The sequence below is a fragment of the Coptis chinensis genome, chromosome 5 (assembly GCF_015680905.1).
Source record: "Coptis chinensis isolate HL-2020 chromosome 5, ASM1568090v1, whole genome shotgun sequence".
NCBI lineage: Eukaryota > Viridiplantae > Streptophyta > Magnoliopsida > Ranunculales > Ranunculaceae > Coptis > Coptis chinensis.
In genome coordinates this window covers 88000787-88017716 of record NC_141460.1, presented here as the reverse complement: position 1 = coordinate 88017716, position 16930 = coordinate 88000787, and the positions used below count along the sequence as shown (strand labels likewise).

General features: G+C 33.6%; 1 protein-coding gene across 1 annotated transcript; it reads right to left on the bottom strand.

The window, feature by feature from the left end:
• Positions 1–186: 186 nt before the first annotated feature.
• LOC147499776 (protein CDC73 homolog) lies at positions 187–2356 on the bottom strand. Its single transcript, XM_086561553.1, has 3 exons — positions 1226–2356; positions 649–731; positions 187–480 (listed from the first exon to the last, which is right to left on the bottom strand). Exons 1-3 carry the CDS (start codon positions 2223–2225, stop codon positions 388–390), a joined length of 1176 nt encoding a protein of 391 aa, XP_086417679.1. The 5' UTR covers positions 2226–2356; the 3' UTR covers positions 187–387.
• Positions 2357–16930: the final 14574 nt, after the last annotated feature.

Genomic DNA, 16930 nt, shown 5'->3' with positions numbered 1-16930 from the left:
GCCCTGCCCCGCCCCCCAACACACACACACACACACCCTCCTCATTTTTCTCTTCTGTTCAATTCCTAAATAACAGAGTGATTTGTTCGGTTCAACAAGTAAATATCTTTACTGATGACGTATGTACTTTGCAACTCACTTAAAAATCAAAACATTCCCAACTGATAGCAGCTAGAAATATAAAAGTGATTGCTAAAAACAATCTATTGACATGGGTATACAGATGATTCTTAATGTTCTCAAAAGTAAGAAGTTACAAAATGTGACGGTAAAAGTACTGAAGATCGAAAAGCTGATCTACCAGATGTCGTTACAGATTCAAAGCATCAAAATAAGTTAACCTGATCATGAACAACAAACATTACAACTCCTCAAAATCTGCAGCATTTAAGTATGTGACCGTGACCGCACAAACTCCTCCAGTCTATCCCATACTTCCAATGCAGCAGCTCTGTCCTGGTGTCTCTTATTCTTACTTATCTGCATGTTAAAGCAATAGTTACTTACAACACTGTGTACAAATAATGCTGAAACCCACTGTAAATGACAGGAAAGAGAGGAGAACGCAAAGTGCACTGACATATTCCTATTTGATTAATAACCATTAGTCGAAAATAAATAAATAACTTAAGAAAGGCTTATTCTCACCGATATGATCTTCACATTCCACTGTTTCACATTCTTGGCTGATTCCACACTGTCATCTTCAAATCGCATAAAAAATCCGATAACTGCAAAATACAATAGAGAATCTCACTCAAATAATATTTTTTTTTTTTCCCAAGCAATACAGTTCTCAAGTTCTATCTGAAAATTTAACTGTAGTCCGACGAGTAATTTGCAACGAGTCTAATAAGCATCACTGTATAACTATTTATTGAACTTCGTACAATTTTTTCTATCTGGGATTAAGTGCAAACAACTAACTTCAAGGTAGTGCTTGATTACACTCAAATAATTTGGATTCTTTTCCTACTTATTAGAGCAACTTACATTCTTTTATATAGTAATTCTTAGTACACAACCCGTCAAATGGATCACTAATTTTCCACTTTGGCAAATGGTGCAGTGAAAGATGGACATGTAACTTTTTCTTTTCCTTACTATGTGAATTACATATATCTACAATTATGTGTACTCAATTAAAAGTTCAAAACACAACTAGATTACATAATTGTAGTGTAATCCATGTCCAAAATTTGTGTATAGTTAATGGAAAACTTACTTTTGTTGAAGATCTCCACATGATCTTTAAAAGGCCAATCTTTGAACTGCCACTCCTTCCCCAACACGAAAACAGCAACCACCCTGTCCCAATCCTCAGCCTTTAAAGCCGAAGGTTTATCCCTAACCTCATAAGCCGTCACCACCTGATCTCTACTAACTTTCTTCTGCACAGTAATACAATCCGGCCTAGCCCCCTTCATCTGTTTCACCTTAACATCTGTCGGAATAAACACTCCATCCTCCAAAAACTCCTTAACATTATAAATAGTAATCAAAGTCTGAAAAGCACTAGGCACTAAAATAATCGGTATCCCTTCACCAATCTTACTACCTTTCAAATTCATCTTGGGCTTCGGCGCCATATCATACCCTAAATCATCTCCATCCGAACCCATTAACCTACTTTTGGCAACCAACCCGTCTTTCCTTTGTTGCGACTCTACCCTTTGCCTTTCTTCCTCCTTTTTAGTCAGTGTAGTAAGTGCAGTATGAAAATCACAATCCCTGCATTCTAACAACGCCTCTCGATCTCTCAACGGTCTTTCCATTCCCTTAATCTTTAAAACATAATCAGCGACACTCTCACTAACCTCAAGTTTCTCTTCCTCCTTTCCACCATCCCCACCGTCAGGATTATGAGGCATGTACTCCTCGACAACCGGGTTGGGGTTTTGAGGAACAACAAATTCAATAGCATCATTACTTAAAACCTTCCCTTGTAAATACTCCAACAATGGTTTTCTATCAGGTAAAGTAACAGCTGGTAATTTTTGTAATCTAGCATTCTGTAAATACTCAGTGTGTTTCACACTGTGGTTCTTTACGTAATAAACTAATGTTTCGAGGGTATATAAATTACCTTGTTTTGATCTATAAGCTGTTTCAGCTGAACATGGGAAGATGTAATCATTGGCAAATCGAAACTCGTCGTTAACTTTGACAATTTTGTCTAATTCACCCTTTATTGTGAAATCTCTTAATGCTGAAAGAGGGTCCATGATGTAAAGATGTGATTTTTCAAGTTTTTTTTGTGTTCGTGTGATCAAGTCGTTTGGCGTTTGCCTTCTAATCTTATTTCGATTGGATTCTAACTTTTCTATTTAGAGCGCCCCCTAATAACTTCTTCAATCGCCAGGAATTTGATATTCCGGTATTTATAAACAAGGCCCAAAATATCGAATTCGGTGAATATTTCGATGTATTCAAAAACCGATATATATCGGATATATAGGAGATATCTATTTTTTTGTTAACCAATCAAAATTTTGTTTTGTATATCGATATATCAAAAATATCATCGATTATATCAGAAATATTGTCAACAAATATTTTTAGATCAAAGTAAACAATTTATATCATATATATCGGTCGATATATATCGTTATATCATAAATTGCGATATATATCAGAAAAAAAAATATTCAATATTCGGTTGAGATATATCGAATATATCCATGTTGGTGTACCAAAAAAACGATATATATTGGAAATATATCGGATATATTGACGATATTTTGGGGCTTGCTTATAAATGAATAAAAGATTTTAGAGCATCTCTATCTCTATGTGGTAGTATCAACTCTCAACTTCGCTTCCAAAACTTGGAATTTTATGGAAATCCAACTCTTGGTGGAAACAAATTCGGTCGCATCACTTGTCTAGTTGCATTCTTGTTCACAAATTTGAGATTTCGGATGCGGATATGGAGCGATAGTGGTAAAGTTGCCCCAATTTTTTTTTTTACTTTGACCAGACCACAGTGCCAGTGGTACTGTCGTGCGTCATTGTTAATGTCGCGCGAGTTATTTTTTTTATTTTGTCGCGCCCACCCTATTCCAAATTTGCGAATGATATTTGCAACCACTTAGAATTGGTCAAAATTTGAGTCCAATTTATCTAAATTTCGTCTTCAAATTTGAATAAAATACTACCACTACCTAGATATGCCCTTAATTTTGTGATTGAAAAATACTTTGGTGTATGTAAACAAGAGGGAGTTAAAGCATTAAAGATCTTATTATGTGTGGTATAATAGGTATGCATATAGTATGTGAAACTTGCCGCACGTGGAGAATTGTACCAAAATTCCTTTGCTATGTGCCTATCTTTATATATATATAATAGCAGTCCCTTTTCCTGCTCTCTGAGGGTGTCCACGTAGGCTAATTTTAAGTACCCTTTTTACTCATGAGAAATCAGGAGGAGAGAGAGATTACGAAAAAAAATGGAGAAAAAAACTGCGATAGATGTCTCCCACTTAGAACAGAAACCCGCCTAAAAAACCCACGACTGTTCCCAAAAAAAAAAAAAAAAAACCCCACGACTAAAATTAAAAACAACCCAACTTCAAAAGTTTTCTAAGTGAAGAAGATGATCACGATGACTACGACGACACCAAAGAAGAAAAAGAATCAGATAGAAACAGTTCAAGATTCGAGGATTCAGATCAGCCAAATAATTCCATTCTTCCTTCTGCTTTCGATGCATTCTCTGAGGTACCTATCTAAATAACAAAATTTAGTAACCTTCTATTTAATTGTTTGCTAAAGTTTATTTTGTTTTTTTTTAATCCAAAAACAACAAATTTACGAACTTTTCATTTCACTGCTTTGTTCTCAATGGTTGCCACACTTGATTCTATAAAAAAAAAAAATAAAATATATATATATATATATATATATATATATATATATATATTTCTATATAATATATATATATAAATGGCGATTCCTTCATCAAACTTGAATCGGTTTCTTCCCGACAACAGAGAAAATGGCCTCTTTAGGAAGGTTCTTCTTCTCTTCTCTCCATCCCATTTTGTTCTCCTTCTTCCACACTTTCTTTATACCATATGCTGTTTGACAAAATGCCAAGCAATATTCTAGCGAGAATGTTCCTTTCAAATCGTGATTCATATGGTTTTGAAGGCCAACAATAGGTAAATTAGATTCATACTATATGTTTACATTTGAATTCATTACCATCACTATGTGCAATTAATTATTCCCGATTAGTACTGTTGTTTAACAACACTATATTGTTTCTTTTATAGCAGCTCTTTTTCTTTGTATTAGATATTGTAGAGTTGATTGATATGTTTGTATCTTTTTTCAGTTGCAGATCAAAATGAAGGCAACCACTGTATAAGCTTGGATCTTCTGTTGATTGATGAACAGTACGTATCTATGACTTTATGCTTTTTTTAGTACAGTAGGGTGACATTTCTTTTAAATTGCAGTCCTTTGTCAAGGTCTAAATGCTTTAAATAACCGCCACTCATACCATGCTCACTTTTTCACTGGATAGTACTTTTTGTTGTTCTTCATTTACTTAACTATTATTCCATTTGGTCTTATTAATTATCGGGTTCTCGTGATATTAACTTTTCTACTTCAAACAGTAAAAGAAGTAAAGAGCAACAACACTTGATTCCTCCAATAGATAGACACATGCAACATATAGTTACTTACTGCAATGCTTACTTCTCTCATTTGAGAAATTGAATTAGTAAAAAGATGAGATTCTTTGTTTTATCATTCACACACTCACATGTAGTTTTTGGGTAATTTTTTTTTCAACAGGTTTATTAATTACTATGCCATAGTAATGGAAAAAATAGTTGGTTCATGTAAAACATTTAAGTGGGGTGGGGTTATAAACAATACTCAATTAGTCTCGATTCCGTGAAAGTAAAGTAGTTGGTTTATTAATTTTGTATCCCATCAATTTCTAAAACATTGGAAATGTTTGGTGTGTAAACTAACACATGTTCTTCAATGAAAAGTTGGAGTACCTATTATGTTGCTTGGGAATTTGAACCCAAGTAAAGGACTTTATTATGGAACTAGGATCGTTACCATTTTAGGAACAATAGCTTTTGAGTCATAAATCTTGACTGCTAGGCTATACTATTTTAGTTCGTTGGACCTTGCTTTGAAACGGGAGAAGGGCTTGGTAAGTGAATTGAGACGAAGATGGAGTGTTTTTGTTTTTGTTATCTCTATTTCTAAGAAAACCAAAACCCTTCGTTCCTTGGGTTTGGGTTAAGTGTTACTATTTTTAATGGCAATCAAGATCAGGGAGTGACTATGTTTTCTGAATAAACAAAGGAGAAAACAACAAATATCGGGAGGTGCTCCTAATTTTCAGCATTCCCTGTTTATTTGGACTCTCTAAAATTTAGATATAGCTCATCTCAAACTCTTTAACTATCAATACCAATAGTTGGGAACATGATGATGCTTTTGTGGCCTAATGGCATATTATGGAAGCTGAAATTCAAAAGACTAGGCGAAAAAAACTGCCCAAGAAAACTGGCCCTCCAAGTCTCCCACTCAAAATAGAAAGGCTAAACCCAAAAAAACCCCGCGATTTAAAAAACCAAACCTTCTTTTCTCTTCCGCCGACCCTAAGAAAAAATTCCCAATCCTCAAAAACCCCAAAACCTTTTTCACCTCCAAATTAGATCTGTTTTCAAATAATTAAACTATTTTCAAGATCCAGATATTAATTATATTTGAGTATTAAATATGTCTTTATGACCAAACACGAGTACTGAAGTGAGAAGGAATAGGTATAAAGTAGCAGTAGATACATAAGAAGAGAAGATAATATGGTTGAGATCAGGAAGAATAAAAGAGAATAAATTTTATAGAAGAAAAGAAGGGAAGGCATGACTCCTAATAAGTAGTATTAGTCTTCTTTGGGTGGGATTCAAACTTCTGTTGAGAAAAAGGTTTAAATTTATTTTTGTTTATACTTTGTCAACTCGAACAGCGGTCACACTATACTTAATGCATAGATACTACAGTACACCACCAAGATTTATGTAAGAAGACAGTGCATATCGTCATAAAACAAAAAGAATTCTTAGAAAATTTTGTTAGTCCCAAAATGTCGATTGACTAATGTAGTAAACAAGATACGTTTTGGTATTTGTCGTTTTCTTCTTTTGAGTAGTTGCTTTGTTGTTGCCATTAATGTTGTAGGCAACTTCGGACCAGAAAATTTTAAAACCATGTGAATAGCCTTTGCTTTTATGCAATTGGTTTATATTCTCATTTATTTTTGTTAGCCAACTAAATAACGACCTTTTTTCGCAGTACCCGTAGTAGTCTTTTTTGTGTGGTCTATATGTGTTTGACTGTTGATTACTTAATTAGATCTGACATGCTTAGTGGTATACTAAGATTTTAATTGATGATTACAATCGATGTGAATCGGTTATTAAATGGCTCATGAAGCGTTTCTTATATGTCACAGGGGGATTACGAAAAAAGTGGAGAAAAAAAAAGAAGTTTAACCGACTCCACAAAACCCATCATCTTTCCTCCTCTCTCATCCCATGAAGATTAATCTACTGGGAATTAACTTCATAATGGTGGGCATAATCATGAGGTAAAAGCAAGTTTTTTTTATTTTTTTTCTTCCTACTTGGGTTTTTAGTTGTGGGTTTTCTTTTCTTTGCCAGAGGTTCTTTTTTGTAGTTTAACACGATTGCATTTGTTGACAGCTTTGAACTTACATGACTACAGAATTGTGCCATCACTTTCTTTGATTTTTTTTTCTAATTTTTTTCGTTTGTTTTGCACATTTGTTAATGTAATATGTAGTTTTTTCTCAAGTAAATTTTAGATACAAGTAGTGGGTTCGATATAGTTCTAAGATTGATATCCGCATTTACAATCACATAACCTGTTAGGAAACTCATCCAAGATATATCAAGAAGTCAACTTGACCAATGAAGACTTGGGGGTTTTAGTGTGGCAAAGGTATGTGTGAATCACAGATGAAGAATTTCATTCATTTACATTTTAAATAAGCATCTTTATTTCCAAGAATTTAGTCATTTTTAACTTTTAAGTAGTAGTAATTTATAGTTTTTGTGAAGTTATTTGCACTATGCCTAAATTTTGCTCATGTAATACTTATTCGTAGAAGTGAATGTTGTATTCATGATTGGTCCAGAAGAATAAAACTAATAGAAAAAAAGATGATACCACACTCTAGAAGTTGCCAAGAGTTTTGATTGGAGGGAGACATTGGTATTAGAAGGTACGAACGGCAGGAGATTAACATAATTTAAAAAGTGTTAATACACGTACTAGACCAATGCAATGTGAAGCACGGGCCGGCAAAACAAATTAGCCCATTGAAATTCGGGTTGGGCCCAAGTAAATATTTACAACATGTTTATCCATCTCATCACAGAGAATTTTTAATTTAGCCCATTGTTTTTTTTTTGTGGCAACATCATTAAATCATTTGTGAAGAATATAAATGACTCGGAATCACTTTATTTACTATTTCCATTTTATTATCTTTTTATTATTGAGTGTTGTATATAAATTTTGTGAGTGAATTGCAAATGTATTTAGGTTGTGACTACCTACATTATTATTTATGCACATAATTATTATTTTTTTCCATAACGTAACAGTTTTAGAATATTAATTGCAGATGGCCAACTTAGATTACCACCGTGTGTATTCTTAAAAGCTCTCATTTCTCCACCATTTGGGATGCTGCTCTTTGGGTCACTTTCATTGGAACCATTATGTTCAAGTAACCCTCCTTTCTAAAGTGCATGACCCTTTGCCTCTTCATAGTCGTATTTGTTGGTTAACTTAGTTTCCCGTTCTTGACAGGTTACCCTACAAATGTGAATTTGGTAACGGAATGAAATACCCTGGAAATTGTTGGTTAACTTGATACATGTCACATCAGTTGAGAATAATATCCATATGAGGGTAACCTTTGTAAGCATCACAAATTTTTCAAGTTAGGTAATCCCTATCAATTGATTGCTCTTACTTTGTTTATATGGTTACTTGGTTTCCTTCTCGGCGGATTTCACTTCATTCTCTTTTGCACTGTTTATATATGTATTTAGCTAACTTATGGGTATCGGGAATGTTTGAATGTTGCAAGACCTATGTGGATCATACATTTTTTTCTTTATGATGTCAATAACTCGAGACCACAAAGATGCATATCTATCAGTTGCAAGGACCCTTAGGTCCCAACTGAACATTCAAATGCGTGGACACTTAGACAGGGTCCATAAATTATAAAAAACTCTCCATTGGTAAGATACCATACTCTTAATATTAATGTATGTCTATTGAATATTTTCATGTTGATATCAATTTTTGTTGTTGTGGACTAAAACCAAGTGACTAGCAGTAAGAAGCTTTAGTTTGAGCATCTTGCACCTGTTGAATCCATATACACCTCAAAAACGATGATACGACCTTTCCAGCCCCTGGAGTAGATCATTGGACTCTAATTATTATTAATAGCACAAGCATCAGTTTCCCCGCAATGTTCATACCATAACATACACAAGAAACTGTGAGTAAGCTTCAATAATATATCTAATTTGATTTATAGTTGCCATTATGATTACAAAGTTTTAATAAAAATATGAAATTGTCAATTACCAATACCTATTCTAATTTGGTTTATCTTGCATTGCACGTTATGCTTCTATGTATTAAGATCTAGATCTTTAGCTCCATGGAAGAGCACTTGAGTGTGGAAGTATATCTCAAGAGATAGTGGTTTAAATCCACCGAGTTCCTATCTATTAATTTTCATTATTACTTTGTTTTTATAAGTTTTTGTGGGATTTTTCTTTTTCACCAAATATAATGATATGGTTTGGGTGTCATAATGTGAAGATTTCTTAATTGTCTGCTGCACTTTCAGTTTAGTAATTGTGAAAAGCTTATTGCATATTGTGTCATAATTCTTCTTTTATTTGGATCTTTGATTGTCTCTCTGGCTGAAAATTGTTAACTTTGAATTTGTTGCTATATGCCTTTAGGTGAACATTGTCATTTGCTGATATGACCACCCGCCACGTACATGTCTTGGTAGCAGAAGTTTGGTGTTTGAATCTATATGGAAGGTACATGAGACTAGATATCTCAAAAAAAAAAAAAAGGGCGCGATTTCTTTGTACATGTATGTAACTTATTTTGTTAGAAATTAGAAATTCCATTTGGCAGTTGCTAATGGGCTTGCTGTCACAACCAGTGTTCGTGATTCCGAACGAAACTTCGGAATTCCGCCTAATATTTTGGTTTTTCAAAAAACCGAAATTCCAAATATAGAGTCGAAATATCCGAAATTTCAAAAGCATTCGAAATTCCGAATGTGATAGGGTCGAAATTTAATGAATTTCGGTTTTTGGATTTATCGAAATTCCGAAATCCCTAACTATGGTCACAACAGGTTGCAAAAAACAAAAAAAAATTGCTAATCTTGATTCCATTCCAATGTTCTTGGCTAATACAAGACACATACTGAAGGTATATAATTTCTCTCTTTGTATATATGGATTAGCATGTCAACTTTTGGTCATTTGGGTGTTTGTCCTCGAAGTTAAAGTAATTGTTTTCCTTTATTACCTTTATGAGTAGGGCCTATACTAATAGAACCACAATGCCCCTTTGTGCAATTTCTTGTCATAATATCTTTATATATATATAATAGTAGTCCCTTTTCCTCTTCTTTGAGGGTGTCCACGTCAGCAAATTTTAAGTACCTACTTTTTAGTCACGGGAAATCAGGATGGATTAAGAAAAAAGCGGAGAAAAAAAGTCTCCTACTTAAAATGGAAAGCGTATTAGCAAAATCCATTGAACCTTCGTTTCATTTTAAAACACTCCGTCTCTATTTTGAATTAGATTGTATATCTTCCAATACCAAAACCCAACACATCAATCAACAATAAAACAAAACCCAACCTTTGTCAAACACTCGAAGTCTCACAAAAAAAACTCTCTAAAGGTGAAGTAGGATCTGAAAAATGGCTTTGGGGCCATCTGTTGTTTCGTCTCACTGTGCTACGAAAGTACACTAAACTTAATTATTAGGTCTTAATTTTCCTCTCTTTTTTTGTGTTTATAAAGCAAACAAAATGGGTAATTTATGACAAATTGAAAGTGTGATTGGTACTGATGCTAATTTAAGACCTATATACCTATGTGTGCCATTTAAGATGCCACATAAGATTCAAATCCATCGCGGTTAGCCAAAAGGTATTAGCCTAAACTTGAATCTATACATATACTAAGACTTTATTGAACATTACAAAGCCCCTCTTTATCTTTATATATATATATATATATATATATCCTTTTTCGGGCTCATTAGAGTCCGCCCACGCCGCCAGGGAATTTAGAAAAAATATGAGACTAAATAGGAAGTAAAAAAACCTTTACATCGAACAAAACACTAAAAAACTCGATAAACCCCTATGTAGTAATTTGTGGTTTCCTCTCCAATATTAAAGTTAAACCCAAAAAACCAATTCGGTCACAACACTTAGAAAAACCCCTTTCTTCTCCGTCTAAAACACTTTCTTCTCCTCTTACTTTCCGGATTCAACTCCGGTAAAGAACCCAAACAAATTATCTCTGAAGATTTTCATTTTTTTTTACGATTTTGAGAAAAATTGAGGTATTTTTTTAAAAATATATATATACTGATGAAGAAGAAATCACCTCATGGTTTTGCAACGAAGAAGATAATCTTTAATTTTTAATGGCCTCTACTCCAAACTCACAGATTCATAGCAAAGCGAGGAGATGTCGGTCACCAAATTTGCACCGACGATCTGCAAATGCCCTTAAGATGTTGGGTGGCTCTCAAGGTAATAATGTTAAGTTGAAAACTTGGGTACAATGTTAAATGTTAAGTTGTACTTTGTTTTTTTTTCCTAATCTGCTTCCAAGTATATTAAGTAGTGTATTACTCTTACAATGAACTACTACATCTAAACCCACAAGGAATCTAACAACATATTTGTTGTAAAATATTTGTGAATATTGTGTTTCTGAAACAATCAAGTAATCAACTATATCGGTATATCCTCAAATTTTGACCAAGGGATAATTGTTCATCTATTCATCGTGCTCTTAGCTAGATTCACCTTTACTATTTGTACAGTTGGTAAGGTATAGAATCAGTAGTTCAAACAAAATAGAGATATGGATTGATGAAAGAGGAACTTTACAAAGAAATAAATATATGATAACTAACCTTACAAAGAGATAATTAAACATAACACCCAATTAACTTTAAGACAATTAAGCAATTAGTAGAGACAGCTCAGCTTCAAGCGAAAGTCTTTGGGAATTACTTTAGGCGGATAATGAGAATAATTACTTGAACGTTTTGAAGCTATGCAAATTGGTTATTTTGAGTGAGCCATATCTACATGTATAGAGTATTTTTTTATTTGATTTAGTGTCTTGGACATGGCGATATGTACAAATTAAACTTAGGTACCTATTTTCCAAATTTGGCGGAAAACTTTTATGAATGGGGATTATAAATTTGTGTCGATAGATCTTAATGTTAATTGACTAAATTTACCGCTGAAGTATCTGGTTATTATAACTAACGGTTGTCATATAATAATACAAAATCAGCGGAAGGGTCCAGTTGATCAAGTCCGTGGTTGAGTAATCTGAATATTTACGATATCAGAGAAAACTATTATAAGTACTTTGATTGGGTGGAATGATTTACATATCCATATGATGAACTCTTATATGTAATTTGAGCATTGATAGCATGATGGAAGAATTTGATCAAAAACAAGTTTTCTTTGATTGTATATTGTTATGTTTTTTATTATAAAGGGTAATGAAAGAAATGTGAGTCTTACTATTCGAGATTATTGTTCCGTTTAAACTCTATAATTAGACCTGGAATGGAAATGGAAAAATTTGTGGACACCAAGAATCTCTGAAGATCACGTTTGGCGACACGGTGGAACTTAAATGAGTTGGATATTAGAAGAATCAAAGAACAACTAGAACCGGTAATGGAGGATGGGGCTGAGAATCGAGGTTTATGGAAAAGGAGAAGGGAACAATTCAATGGATGGAAAGGGAAAGTACTTAAGGCATCAATTTTAAGGAACAATTACAATGGTTAGAATAAACTTATTTTATTGTGTTTTTTTATTATAAAGGGTAATGAAAGAAGCGTCTTACTATTCCCCATTGTTCCGTTAAATCTATAATTCTGAATGGAAATGGAAAACTCGAGGGTCTCGTCGGGGACACCAAGAATAGTTAGCTAGAATCGGGTCAAAAGCTTACGGATAATAATTACTTGAATTGTATTTTTTTATTTGATTTAGTGTCTTGGGCGATATGTACAATTAAGGAATTTTGAGGAACAATTACAATGGTTAGAATAAACTTATTTTAGTGAATTCCATAGACACCAAGAATCGAATTGAGATCATAGCTTTGAAATATATGTATAGCTTTGTTTTTTAATCTTAAACTTTCTTTGCCATGGGACAATAAAATATATAGTTTAAAACCAAATAAGAACTCGACGTGAAGACGAAGAAGATAGTATCATTATTTGTGTCATTCAATTTGTTGAAGTGAGTGATTTCATTCATGGTGGGTGTGGTGTGTTGCCCGAGTAGGTTTGATATATTCTCTGTTTTCCTTATCACTAATGTACTAATTCCATAAGCTATAATTTTCTTTCATAACTGTAAAATTATGTGTCTTTCTCACTTTCTTAGTTTGATTATCTACTCTATCAAATTTGTTCACCTAAAAGGACATGACGTTGGTTATCCACTATACAATCCCATTGAGTTTGCGTCTTTGGAATTCCTAAATACTTACACAGTTACACTTCCATATAACTTTCCTTTTCTTTTTCAAGAAAAAAACATCTTTGGCAACTCATATTTATTTGAAAAAACTCTAAAATTACATTTTTCTGGGTTTGTTGGAAAGATTGGTTCAAGTACCAATTTGATTGTTCAAAGAGTTGAGTATGTTCGGGGAGTAAGATAAGATAAGCCACCTCATGGACCTTTTTTCATGCTCAAAGGGAGAATGGATCTCATGGAAAGGTAGTACAGTTGATATGGGTTGTTTCCTATAGCTTTCCCTACCATGTCACTGGATAATTTGTCAATGCTGGCTTCATATAGTCTTCTATTCTTCCTATCTTACTTTCCCCTTTTTGACTTGGTTTCTTTAATATTTTATTGTGTGAACTGTTGTTTAGTGATTCCTGTTATTGCTTTCACAGCAAGCTCTGACTTTAATTTTTGTGGAGACAAAGAAAGGAGCCGACTCACTGGAATATTGGTTGTGCTCGAATGGTTTTCCAGCAAGTACAATTTATGGTGATAGATCACAGCAGGTAATTGGAACTGTAAAAGCTTTGGTTAGCGAATATATCCTGTTTATTGTATTCCTTGCTCACTTCTTCAATGTTCAATTGTAGAATTCTATTTTCCTAAATGATCGATATGCAAAACACGTTAGTCATCTTGCTTAGAACGTCATTTTGAGAAGTGTCTACATTACTCTTTGTTCCTTTGTGTGTCTACAGTCTACACTTTGGTTAGTTGGTTTATATCACGTCCTATTTATTAATATAGATGGGTCAAAGAGTAATTTCAGATATATCAAGAATTTGTTTTTAATGGATTGTGCAAGTACCTTAGGAAGTTATAGAGTGAAAATGAATAGCTGTATGGACAGACAGTCTTAACCATCTGATAAGAAATCTGGAGTTAAAGGGTCACTTTTTGGTTTCTCCAAAAAGGTAAAAATAAGTATTAGATAAGCTTCTAAGTTATTTTAAGTTAAAGACCAATACAAAAATGGTGACATTTTTTATAGTCTTATTCTAATGTGTTCCAAGTCATATGATTGTGTTTGTAGGAAAGGGAGCATGCATTGAGCTCATTTAAGAATGGTTGTCAGACTCCAATTTTGGTGGCTACCGATGTAGCGGCATAAGGATACACGTAAATGGAAGTGGCATACAAAAGGTATTTTCCCTTTACTTTCATGTGAACCATTTGTGTTTTGTCAATGACTTAAATAAGTTCTAATTTGAACTCAAAGTTTTGGTTTACAACACAGGCACACCGCATATATACCTGACATGAAGAAGGGAAAAAGTTGTACGGTTCAGTAGTATTAAAAAAAATATTTTTTTATTGATAGTCATTTACTCTATTTAATACTGATTACTATCCTTTTTTTCCCTTTGTGGTTCAATTTTAGGAACTGTTAAGAACATGAGCGACGTTTATTTAAAATCCTTGCATTACTGAAGGCATCCTTGAGAGACGACTTTGCTACCGCTTGATGTTCCAGGCGGTAGAGCACAATGGATCATTTAGAAGCTGATTGACAATACGATTTTTTGCATCTTATCTTTCTCGTTGTCCTATACATTGCAGGTACGTCCTTTAACGGCCGAGCCTGAGCAACAACAGGAGTGGAAGGATCTGTGTCCATGAGGTCTCGAGCCCAACATTCCTAAAATGACTCAGCTTATTGTGGCTTTTTAATCTTCTCCCTTAGTCCCTTGCAGTTCTGAAAGTAATGCAACATGCTCTAATCTCCTATCTTTCCTCATCCCATCCAAGTTTGCAATTGAATTGTAGAGAACTTATTGAGAAGGTAATGTAAAATTTCCTATCCCAACTATAGATTCGAGAGATCATAGAATGCATTGGGTGATATTGGCAGGGATACCATATGGGTAAAAAACCTATACAGGGAGGCTTTGTGGGGTTTGACTACCTCTATTGGCTTTCTTAGACTATTGGTTTTCTATATTGACATAGGGAGCAATGCAAGGACAACAACATCATCTACGGAGTACTTTTTTTCCCTTCCCTTTTCTTTTGTACAAAGGGAATGGAGCTTTAGAGGAAGCTATGTTGCTTGAAGTTTGAACTATGTATTGGTTTATAGATATGATCAAAGTATGCATGGCATTTCTTTTTTATGCAGGAGGTTTTTAAAGGAATACATAGAGGCAATGCAATCGTGCATGCTTGAGACAATGCCAAGTACGCCGAGATGATTGGGAATATATACTGTCGGTGATTGTAGATCTGTTGTTTGATGTTATATCAGCCCTTGCTTCATGTCTCCTTAGGGAGTCTTTATCAGTCCAGCTCTGGGAGAATCCCTTCATCTCAGTGTCATAAAGGTATAGAAACTTCTTCATTTGAAAATAAGTTTGCTACCCGCAAATAACGGAACCTATGTCCATTATTGTCCGATTCTAATCGATATGTATACATCTCAGATAGGCTTCGGCTTATGGTTAATCAAATGTTGCAAGAAAAGAAGGGGAAGCCTGTGGAATTCATTATGTACTTACCATGAATTTGTTTGGAGGTGCCGATGGTATTGTTTGTTAGTCAAATAGTATTTACATAGTACTTCGGCTAGGGACCTCATTAAACTCGGTGATACTGAATATTGGGCCTAAAGAATGATATGTTGTAAGTGATTTTTAAGTTGGGAATAGTGATGATGTGGCCCATTAATTGACTGGGATGAAATTGATCTATAGTATGCTGTAGATATTGAATTTGACATTAGAAGAAATTTGGCTTCTGCATACCCATTGTTACTCTGTACGACAAAAATTGCACTTTTATCTATTATTGATGTGAACAATTTACAATTATTTACTCTAGGTTGGTAACTTGATAGTACTTGATAATAGGTTAGCTAGATGGATATATTTGACGTCATGAACAACAAGTTTTTTTTTATCTCAAAATTTTGAAATTTGATATGACTACTCTTTTAATAGTTGTAGTTGTGACAAAAAATGCAAGTTGCGTATTTCAAATTAGCACAGATAAATTGTTTGTAAATTTCATTTAAAATTGGTAAAAGAGACTTTTTTAACACCAACTGACTATATTGTATCTAATTATGACTTTGTAAAATATAGTACTGCTTATGATCGAGGTTTAAATGATGACACCAATTTTTCTCATGATTTGCTATGAAGAAGTTGTGAGGCATTCTAGCTACTCAACGTTTTTGAATTGTATAGGTTATTCAAACATTGGTAATACATGTGTTGCAAGAATATTGGGAGATCGTACATGGCAACTTCTAAAACATAGAAACTAATCTAGAGTTAGTTAGTTTAGGTAAGCACTTTGAGACATGATTAACTATGATGTGCTGACAATGAATGTTGGTGTTTGGGTTGCAAACTTGCAATTGGAGATCGTCTACATGTATGATTGTACAAAACTTTTCTAAATCCTTTATCTTCCAAAACTTACAGTTTGTGGATTCACAAATGACAAATGATAAAGGTTATTGCTGATTTCAAATGCAGAATATCTTAACTATCTATTATTTTATATTTAATAATGATGTTTGACAAATTAAGTTTAAAAAAAAGCTCTTTGAAGTTAGAAATCGTGGCCTATAGTGGCAGGGATGTGAATTTAATATTTTTTTTGTGACAATTTTTATAAAAACACCACAGAATGATCAACATAAATGGCTATTAGACTAATTTTAATAATTAACGGAAAATCGGAAAATAGAAGCAAAAAAAAATTAATTAAACCTCAAAGCACACAAGAGGGTGAGAATAATAGATATAGAATAAGTAATAAAAATATCTTAACAAATATAGTTCAGCATTTAAAATAATGTTAGTCTCTTTAGGTGCTGGAAATGAACTGGAAAAATAGAGCTCGATACGTTTTATAAGTCTAGGGTTAAAATTGCCTAAAGTGAAGTTTGGGGGGTAAATAGTAAAACGTGACAAGTTCGAGGGTGAAAACTATCTTTTTGCCAAAAAATACAAATAAACATTTTCATTCAATGACACCCTTCGTAGGACGGGTTCAAAAACTAGA

What these genes read in the sequence shown, in the direction of transcription:
- LOC147499776 (XM_086561553.1), bottom strand. Translation starts at nt 2,225, where the DNA reads ATGGACCCTCTTTCAGCATTAAGAGATTTCACAATAAAGGGTGAATTA. An exon ending in TGTGGAGATCTTCAACAAAA is followed by an intron (nt 732 to 1,225) that starts GTAAGTTTTCCA and finishes TGTATTTTGCAG; the next exon opens with TTATCGGATTTTTTATGCGA. An exon ending in GGAATGTGAAGATCATATCG is followed by an intron (nt 481 to 648) that starts GTGAGAATAAGC and finishes TTTAACATGCAG; the next exon opens with ATAAGTAAGAATAAGAGACA.